The sequence below is a fragment of the Cuculus canorus genome, chromosome 3 (genome assembly GCF_017976375.1).
Source record: "Cuculus canorus isolate bCucCan1 chromosome 3, bCucCan1.pri, whole genome shotgun sequence".
Taxonomy (NCBI): Eukaryota; Metazoa; Chordata; class Aves; order Cuculiformes; family Cuculidae; genus Cuculus; species Cuculus canorus.
In genome coordinates this window covers 17,941,786-17,952,493 of record NC_071403.1, presented here as the reverse complement: position 1 = coordinate 17,952,493, position 10,708 = coordinate 17,941,786, and the positions used below count along the sequence as shown (strand labels likewise).

At 41.1% G+C, this 10,708-nt stretch overlaps 1 protein-coding gene across 1 annotated transcript; it reads right to left on the bottom strand.

Annotated features, from left to right (window-relative positions):
- Nucleotides 1-593: 593 nt before the first annotated feature.
- Nucleotides 594-1,932, bottom strand: LOC128851622 (uncharacterized). Its single transcript, XM_054061293.1, is given in 3 exon segments — nucleotides 594-730; nucleotides 818-1,073; nucleotides 1,075-1,932. Coding segments are annotated over 3 exon segments (1,251 nt in total).
- Nucleotides 1,933-10,708: the final 8,776 nt, after the last annotated feature.

Genomic DNA, 10,708 nt, shown 5'->3' with positions numbered 1-10,708 from the left:
TCCCCAGCAGGGTTAATTTTACCAGAGTGACATTCATGATCTCTGTTGATCCCAAAGCATTTAGCACGGATAGATTTCGCCTTAAGGGAGAAAATCCACACCTCTTAGCATCCTCCTCAGTCAGGGCAGAAATCTGTGCACCTGTATCAATTAAAAATGTCACTGGTGCACGCTTAGGTCCCACAATAGCTGTGATCAACAAATCTCCCTTTTCTGTTTTAGTGAGCTAAATATGAATATAAATCCATTCTCCATTTCCCCGCCTACTACTAGGAAACGGAAATTCTAGTTTCCCTGCTCTGGGGAAAAAGTTTGCTTTGGTGTCTTGTCTGCACTGTCAATGAAAGGGGGAGGTGAAGCCGTGACGGGTGCACTTTCTTTCACAGAAGAAGAGGAATCTGCTTTTGACACACACCACTGGGTTACCAGTGAGCTCAATTTATCTAAAGGTAGACCGTTCATTAAATCCTTAGGAATTCCCTTTTTAAGCCCTAAACACCACCAATGATGTTGGACCAGAATGAGTTTAGAGTGTGACTGATCTTCGGCAACATCTGCAATATTGCTGGCATGGGGGAATGCATTTTTAACTCCTACATGTTAGATGCCCCTTGATCTTTCCTCAAAGGCTTCACAGGACAGTATTTTCTACTGTAATCAATTAAGTCTTGTGCTACCTCCTCCCATGTCCAGACTTTAGGTCTAGCGTGTGGTCTGTTACCTAGCAGGGCTGGTGTTGAAAAGTCGGAGGAATTTGTGTAACAGTCTGTAATGGTACTGCCTGCATTTCTGCTATTATTTCCTCTGTGCATAAAACCCTCCAACCTCTCCACAGGACCCACTGACGCTATGGTTCTCTGGAGACTTATCCCCGTGGATTTAAGTGACTCGGGGAGTCCCCTTATCAGGGGAGTCATAATTTCAGGGTTAACAGGCAACATCATTGGTGATTCACATCTGGGAATTAATTTTCTCTCGTGTATCTTTTGTATGCAAGCAGCTTTGTGCATGCTTTCCAGTAATTGGTCAGCTGTGCCTGTTATTGCAAAGGGGTCTTCCCTATTCAAAGGGTTTTAACCCTCCAGCCCAGTAAGCAGCACGTTGAGTTAAGGACCATGAGGGCCGGTGATCGCCTGTTGTTAAGAAAACTCTGTGGCCCCAAGAACCCTCAGCCTCCTTTTTGCTCAATTGAATTTGGTTACCACCAGTTAAAGACACACGCCACACATATTCTGTTTCAGATTCTTTGATAAGATGCCCGTATTCCTTTTTCAACTTTTCCAGTTCAGTGGCAGAATAGAGTGTTTCCTTGGCGGTTAAGTGGGGGTCTGTTTCTTTGTTGTTAAGATAAGAATATTTAGTTTTGATTGAGAGTCTCAGGTGAGGGGGATTTTTATCAAAGTTTCTCATCTCTTCCAATTCCTTTTGTGGATATATTGGGTTAATTTGATGGATAACCTTTTCCTCAGATCCCGATGATACTGTATCCTTTGAACTAGTGTTCTTTGAATTAGTAGTACCGTTAACATGATTTACTTCAAGAGCAACCCTTAATGAATGGGTTTCTTCTTCCTTACGCTCTAATTCCCTTTCCAAATTGGAAATTGTTACTTGGTGACAATTCCCCAGGGTTTCTAAGGATTCTACGATTTGTTCTTCATCACTACGCTGCCTAAAATGGTCTTTAATGGCTGTGACCAAGCTGGCACCCAAGACAGAGCAGACTATTGCCTGTTTTTTTTGCTTAACGTTAGCCTCATTCTGCAATAACGAAATCCAGTCCATTGTACTCCACAAATCTTTCCAATTCTCTTGAGCCCAGTCTTCCCCAATAGGAGAGGGTTGAGCACCATATTTAGCAAAAATGCAAAAAACCAAATCTCTATCATCCATCAACTGAGAATCTCTATCCTCCTGTTTTTCAGTTATCATTTATACTATCCTGACTCAGAAACAAAACAATCTCAGGAACAACAGCAAAAACAATTCAAATCCACTTGAGAAAGTTAGATACTTGCCGACGGCCACTCTTACCCTTTCTCAAGTATCACTAAAATAAAAATTTAACTCCCCTTTTTGGCACTCTAAGTTCTGATAGCCGGAATCACAACAAAGTCCTCTAAACATTGAGTTTGGAGGGCTTTTTACCCCTCTGGCTCTATCAGAATCCTGTCCATGATGCCAATTTATGTCATGGTCCACTCATAAGTGGATGTGTGATGGTTATTTTCAGCTACAATCTCCGAGTGCAAAAAGAAAGCAAAGCAATAATTCAACAAGTCAAGGGAGTTAAATTTCAATCCAAACAGGAACTTTACTAATTGTGCCCATAAAGCAGCTTGCAATAGAAAGAGAGAGAGAATAAGAAAAAGGATGGGGAGAAAAGGGAAGGAAAAGGGGGTTTATAGCTACCACCATGGATCCACAGATGTCTCTGGGGTCCTGGTCCAGAAGGCGTTCCTCTGCTTCTGTCTTCGATCAATGTGATCTCACGATGAGGAAGATCTTCAAAATTCGGCTGCTTCAGAGCTGTCTTTTATGCTAGTCCATACACCTGGCTCCTCCTTGCCACCTGCCTTTGCTCCATCTCAGTCCTGTGGAGATTTGCCATACTCCACCTGGCAGGCTACACATGCCAAGAGAGGAGTGTCTGAAGCGTGGTCGGCTTTGGAGGCAGGTCTCGTCTCCTTGCGTATGCACTCCTCCTGGTGGCGGTGGTCTACTTGGGGTCCCCAATGAAGGCTAGTAGTCATCATCACTTGAACTTTGGATGAACTAGTCCTTCTGCACGCTCTGTTGGAGCATGGGTCTATGGCATGTCCCATCATTAATTCTCCCGTCTTGCTTCACAGTGGTGGGGAGCAGGGAGGAAGGTATGGGGAGCAGGGAGGCTTAGAGACAGGTACAAAACATTTGCTATGCACCAGCCTCAGCCGGTACAAAGCATTCCAAAGCTGGTACAGAATGAGCACCCCACACCCTCTTTTGTAAGGCTACAAGGCCAACATCTGCGATTAATACAGTCAGGGTGTGCGGCTCAATATCTGACTACATCAACAATCCCTTTTTTTTTTTTTCTCCTCTCTCTGTTTTTCCTCACACTGTTATTCAGTTTCACTGACCAGGCACTATGAAAACACTGAGTATTCACCACTAGCCTTTGGTTTTCTTCACTTACTGCACATAACTGCCTGTCCAAGCCCCAACTGAAAGACTAATCAGGCACGACTTCTTGGTGATTGCTTTAAATGACCTCATCCTAAGCCCCTCCAGAAGACAAAGACACCTGAGAGCTTTAAGCATCAAGAATGGTTCTTGGTGTCTCACAGGGCTAGACCTTACATGACTAAACTTTCTGAGAGCTGACACTTAAATCAAGAGACAAAAGCAGCTTGGCAGTTCAACAGTGATTAACTCTCTGCTCCTGTGCTTGAGGAGGCTAAAGAACTCAGTTGAGAAGGTATCTTAAAATGAGCATGACTTTAGTTTCTGCAGACAGTGAGGGGTGAAAAGCAGGATATTTACCATGTTTCACACTCATAGCTAGCAGAATAGCTGGGAGAAGAAAACCTTTTATTCATCCATTCAATTTATAAATGAGTGTGGGTAGTACAGAGAATTGACTGAAGCATCCTCTCTTCTCCCTTAGACCTCAATGCAGCTCTCTACTGTATGGTCCTTCCTCTCTCTCAGTTGCCTGTCTCTTATTCCAGTCTTTATTATGCTTTACCTTACTCCCTTTTACTCCTAATTTTGTCTGCATATCTAAGCTGTGAGTTGTATGTATAAATATCAGTTTACAGTATCCAGATGATGTAAGATATGTGCAAGGCAAAGTAGTAGAGAAGGTGGACAGTGCCGGGAACATAACATACAGGACCAGACTGGTGTATGCAGATTGGAAGTCAGCTGGGATCTCCAATTCTCACAGCTGACTATAAGCTACTGTGACTACAAGGTTTTATAAATATAATTGTAAAGTAATGAACCCTAATGACATGTCTCTCTGACAGGAATGGTTAATAGAAATGCAAAATTCTGCATGGCCATGTAGCTTAAGCACCTGAAATGTTTAAAGTACTAAAGGCTGTGTCACAATTACTTCAATGGCAGAAGTTAGTCAACACTGTATCTGCTGCTTCTTCTCCCCAGATCATTTAAGTGTAGAGAGATTTGGACAGAATAGAATGGCATTATTTACTGTGTCACATCTACTTGCTTCTAAAAAGGATTTAGCTGGACACATACAATGATGTATATACACTACAAAGCCAAAATAATGTTAAATGGTGCTCTGCCCAGTCACTCTCAGCTAATGAATCTCATAAAGCTGCTTTTCTCCCAGCCCCTAACTACTGCTCAGCAAGGAGAATAGCCTTTCCAGCAACATATTTGTATGAACTGCAGCAGAATAGAAACATATTTGTATTACAGTAACAGAAAAAAGGTTAAAAGTGAAATTCTGTTGTAGGGAGATAATAGCGTTCATTTTGCCAAAAGAACCCATGCTTCATGTTCTGCTTCATTTAATGTATGTTATAAAACAATTCCATACAACTGTGTGAACTAACTTTGCAAATCAAGGAAAAAATGTGACCCTATTTTATGCGAGGCTTTGAGGATTAATTTTCCTGAAGCACGTAGATACCTCTATCTCTAGTAACATACCTTTTCCATAATGTCTAGGGGTGAAAATATGCATTTGAGGAATGGGAGCCAGGTATTTTCTTCTTCAGCTAAGGCTATTGACCACTTCCTACATCTTCTATGGGATCAGATCTTTTGAAGAACATCTAGACTCTCTCACTCTCAAACTGACAGCTGTGTAAGATAGCAAAAAGGAGAAAGCATAAAAAGAGAGATAAGAAAAAGAAAGGGAAAAAAGGAGACCTGTGTTCTCCTGAAGCATGTGAACTAAATGGGCTCTTTTGCTCCTTTTTGTATTTTTCCTTATCAGTGAAAACTTTTATTGGTTCTACCTATTGTACCCTTCTGCTGTCTTTAGAAGAAAGTTATTCTGATTGGCAATTCTTTCCCCATGATTTGCCATAGGATAAATGTGACAGTCTTTAAGCAATCAGAATATGCCTGCATTACTTTTCACCGTAGTTGTCTTATCATTTTATCATGACTCATTAGCTTTTGCTGTCCCAGGAAAAGCTATAGTTCTGAAGTGTGTGGAAAAGTCAGATTCATTGCTCATTAAGTGGAATCTCTGTCTTTCTGTCGGATAGTTGGTGGCAAAAAGTGCTGGCAAAAGAGTTTTGGGGAGCATATAGGACTATTTGCAACTCTGGACATAACTAGCTGTGGTATAAGTGACCAATATAGTTACAATTAGCGACCAGTACTGTCTTGGAAGATAAAATCCCCAGAAACATAATTTTATAGAGGTCTTCATAATCTCCTACTTGAAGCACCAGTAAGTCTGACTGGTAGTTATCCCTCCTTGTAACTACAGTATCCAGAGCGTGTCATTGCTCTTCAAAGAGGGCCAGAAGGACTGCCATTTACAGCTGATCTGAAATGCCCAAGTTAAAGTAGATACTGGCAGAAGAGCTCTAGGCATCCAAATGGTGTCTTTTATTTAGTGACTGATAAAATATAAGGTATTACTTCTTTTACCACCACACCTGAGAGGTCCACTCTAACATCTCTAACTTGGAAGATGTACAGTGGTTGTTCTGAAGTGCAGGGCTAACAAGGGTGGGGGTGGAATTGCCTTTCACTCCTCCTGCTTTCCTCTCCTAGCCCAGCTGCAGTATAATCTTTTGCTTTCCATGCACATGAAAACCATTTTCTATTCACTCAGTCAGAGCAAAGAAGAAATAACAATTTAGCTCTACCTTAGGTATGTGCTCCTCAAGTGTGCATGTCCTAAAATCTCTCCTTTAGGGTATCATGATTTTAAATGATAGCCAAACAGTGGCACTTTTCAATTTAAACTATAGCCATTGTGCACTGAACATCTGTACTCTCCCATTAAAAAGCTGTTCCTCATAGCTGCACTTCATTATGCCCGTCTGTATTTTTGGGGTTTTTTTTTTTTTTGTCTTTTTTTCCCTTTCTTCCACAGCCTGAGCATTTTAAAGGAGCATTTCCAGCTTAAACAACTGGCTGGTGCTGAAAGTAGAAGAGCAAGTCCAGCTTTCTACGTGTGCTGATACACAGATTGAATTTCCCAGGCTGACACAGCCTGAAGATCTTTGTCAGAAGGACATGTAATTCCTACTCACATCACGTGTCACTGGATCACTTCTTTGCATTTATAGATTACAATGATTTCTGTTTGTCCTAGAAAGTTTCAGTATCCCCATTAATTCTAACTCTATTTGCAGCTCAATTCTGTGTTGTCAGCTTTTAGATATATTTTTTTGAGTGAGTATATATACCTGGTCTGTGACCCACTTTATTAGACAAAATTAATATCCTCCGACATTATTTACAGCTTCTCTGCCTGTGAGTTATCCTTAGGTTTAGGTTGAAGCCTTTACAATAGCTGTTCTCAAAAGAACATTGTACAGGTGAAAATGTCTAATCAGCAGAGGGTGGGATTTCCTGGCACAAATTTTGATGGTTCTTTTTCATGCTTGAATCTGCCTCTCTTTTTGGCTTTATTAAAATAATAACAATTCCAAAATAGACATACACTGTTCTTGCAGCAGCTTGTCTTCACCTGGGCTTGTATGACTGGAGGAAGTAGAAAGCTCTCAGGAGGCAAGGGAAAGAGGGGCCTTATTTCAGCTTTAGCAGGTCTGCTTGTTTGATCTTTGTCTTTTAGGTCTGCTAAAAGAAAAACTGTTCTGTGTCTACAAAACCTCTGTGTAGAATGAAATCCCCATGCATAAAATAGCTGCTACCAAAGGGTACTGTTACTCTGCGCCTAGACTTTATATGTAGTGTGTTTAAAGATCTCTACATATCTTAGGTTTATATACATTGGTGAATCCGAGTAAAGTGTCTTGACAAGGAATTCTCCTGCTCAGAACACCTTCTCCCCCTCACCCCCAGTGATTTTAATTGCAATGTGCTGGACATCAGTGTTGCAAAGCTCTGTGTCTCAGTTTACACCCCACACCAGCTAGAGGCATTGAACTGGGATAGTTAATTGGGGCTCAGTGTGTCCCAGCTAAAAGCAGGACACTCTGTTAAACGGATTGCAGTTCACAGAAAAAAAACGATGAAAGGAATACTTTCCCAGAAAGCCCAAAGATAAAATTCAGCAGGAATTTAAAGTGTTACAGGAACAAAACTTTTTTTAACAAGACTTAATTCAGTGCATTAGACTGAAAAATATTGAATAATGCAGTGAAGTTCTGCATGGATAGCTAAAGAAGGATTGGAATGATTAGCATAATAATTTTTTTCTCATTCAAAGAGCCTGTGTTCTCAATGAGGTTTTCCCAATTGGAGGAGCCAACATAGTCTGCAGTGCTCTGCAGTTACCTGTTTGAGCAGGCAGCCGACACCCTCATTGCCAGGTCCTCTGCCCCATTTTATCTCTCTCGGCATAAAAGAGGACTGTTTCTACCTGGTGAAGCATGAACGTTCTTATGAGCGCTCATCTGCTAGAAAGGAGGAGACCATCATGAAACCATCAAGCACTGACTATGGCAGAAGTTGGGGTGGACTGACTAATCCTTCCCTTCCTGCCACGTGATACAGTGTGGTTTGGACTCTGAGTTTTATTTGAATGATAAAGGTCTTTGGTAAAGTTCCCAGGAAAGGGAGTAAGTTGCTTTTAGCTGTTCTTTTAAAGTGGGATTTCAGAAGATGATTTCAAACCTATTAAAATTTTGATCTCTAATAAGCTTAGGGTAAAATAATGGAGTTTATTAATCTTCTCAGCTTCTGTGTTGAATAAACTAGGAAAGAAATCCATTCTAAAGATGGGATCTAAAATTTTTTACTCTGAAAGAATGTTAACCTTTTGGGAACTGCTATGTCTTCGTGCATGCCAAATCAGGAAAAAAACACCACCAACAACAATATAATGACTTCTTTTAAATGGTAATTTCTTTTGCAAATAAATTAATATCTTCTAAGCAAAGTAAAGGAGCAGTTAAAGAAATAGACTATTAAGATCTGAGTCATTGAAGATCTCTATATGTTGACACAGAACTTTCTAGTAGCTATATTTTTTTAACGTTTTCCTGATAATTAACCATATATTATGAGGGAATTTTATCAGCTGATTTTGTGTTGCAGAAGCGTCCCAGATGCAGGATGTACAGGAGTTCTTGAGTAAACTTAGCTAGTGGTAGAGTTTAGCCTTTAAGATCTGTGTGCATTTGGTAGTAGTTAACCATGATTTTAAATCTCTGTGGGTATTTCGCAGTAATTAATCAGGCAAGACAAATGTCTCATTGACAGAAAGCAGTTTCTCTGCTTATAACAAACCAGTTATCCACAGTCAGTATAAGATCTGTCTCATGCATAGGTGTGGTAAAATGGATCTACAGATCTGAAATAGACTTGGGCAGCAGGGAGCAGTAGTGTGACATACAGCAAAAAAGAATGTATTGCAGTATTTGGAGACTAAAACAAATAAATGACAGTGACCTTACATATTTCTGGAAATATTCAGTACTTAGAGTGTGTCTGAAGTGAGACAAGTTGTAGTGCTAATTCCTCAGATGACTCTGAAGATGGTCCAAGTTTTTTAGTGAAACTGCTGCAGCTGAACTCCGGGGGTATACTAGCTCAAGCCTTTGCCTAGCATATAATAGCTCTAATAAGAAGTAAAGGTTGAATGGAAAGAAAAGGATCACATTCATCTATCTAGATTAGCCAGCTAAGTAACAAGTGTGTCTTTAAGCCAAAATGAAGCTCTCCATTCTCCTGAGAGGAGGCATATGCAGAGGAGGTGCCTGGAGCATTGGGCCATGTGAAAGACGATGGGCAATATAAGAAGCTGTGGCATGCTGTGAAATATGCCATCTTCTAAGTCCTTTCTGACTGCAATGCTCTGGTTACCGGCCCACCTTTCAGTGCCTTGGACATTTTGCTTCTTCCTTGGTCCCGGCACCATCTCCTCCAGGCCACTGAACAAATGTATGTGGCATATGGAATATGGACCCAAAGTAAGACCATAGTGACATGCGCTAGAGACATGTGAAGGACATAAAGCATCTTCAGGGGAAACAGAGCTCTGTAGTTATCAGTCTCAATGTGAATTAATGTCTCTGCAATCTACTTGCTGCTTTCTGCTACAGACAGGATACAAGAGACAGGCAATACTTGAGGAATCCTTATTTGTATAGGACCCCTCCCTCTCCCCCCAGCGCCAAGTACTGGCACCTGGGAGGTATCTGGGCTGCTTTTGGTTTTATTTTATTTTTTAGGAGAGAGATAATATTACCTGCAGGTGAGTATACAAAAAGTTTTCCTCCTATTACTTCTCAGAAATTCTCAATTCTATCAGAAGAAGCAAGACCAAGCGCTGAAGAGGGTACCAACATTTATTTTTCCCTCCCTCTCTTTTCTTTCCTTCTCTCTCCCTTCTTTCTTTTCTTTCCTTCTCTCCCTCTCTCCCTTCACCACACTCCGTTTCCTCTTTCCTCCATATCACTGATTCCCTGTGTGAATTTCTGCCATTTCCAAAACACCTTCAAGAGTTTTTTAGCTGTTGCATCATTTGTCTCCTGCCTTTTGTTCTCCAAATCACTAAGTCTTCTTGAAGGGCAAATCCTTTTACAACAATGCACTACACTCAGTCTTCCAGTTCAAAATGTCTTGTATTCATTAACAATGCTGTCATTGCCCTATGTAATTTCTCATAACATCCACATTATTAAGTGGAACCTCATGCTTAGACACCTACAGATCAGATGCCCAGGGTGAGTGATGAAAGCAGCTCAATAGGAAATCAGTGGCAGTTTTCAGTTCTTAACCTGATTTGATAATCTGCAAAATTCACTAGATTTTCAGAGGCAGCACTGAGACCAGGATCAAATACAGACTCTCTCTTCTTATTATGTTAAAATCTAGGATATATACATTTATATTTAAACAAATACTAGAAAGAGTATGCAAAGAAATTAGTAAACAATCTAAAGGGAGGAAAGTAATTCAGTATTGATGAAATGGTGCTGCCTGCTGGGATTGGACGTGGGTTGGCTGGAGCAAAATCAGCTTCAAATTGTCTGAAAGTGAACTGAAGCAGAAAAACTAAGGGAAAGTTACGGTACTGCTGATGTACCTAAAGAAACTACTCTAGAATAGAAAATAAACTCTTAAACTCTGCAGGGTTACTGTGAGCACAGTAGCCTGGCCAGATCACCTGTCTACTGGCTGTTGTGCAACACTAATGACCCCATGCCCAAGACAGATTGTCAATAGAATCATAAAATCATAGAATCACTAGGTTGGAAAGGACCCGCTGAATCATTGAGTCCAACCATTCCTAATAATCCCTAAACCATGCCCCTCAGTACCTCATCCATCCGTCCCTTAAACACCTCCAGGGATGGCGACTTAACCACCTCCCTGGGCAGCCTGTTCCAGTGCCCAATGACCCTTTCCATGAAAAAATTTTTCCTGATGTCCAGCCTGAACCACCCCTGGCGGAGCTTCAGGCCATTCCCCCTTGTCCTGTCCCCTGTCACTTGGGAGAAGAGGCCAGAATCCTCCTCTCCACAACCTCCTTTCAGGCAGTTGTAGAGAGCAATAAGGTCTCCCCTCAGCCTCCTCTTCTCCAGCCTAAACA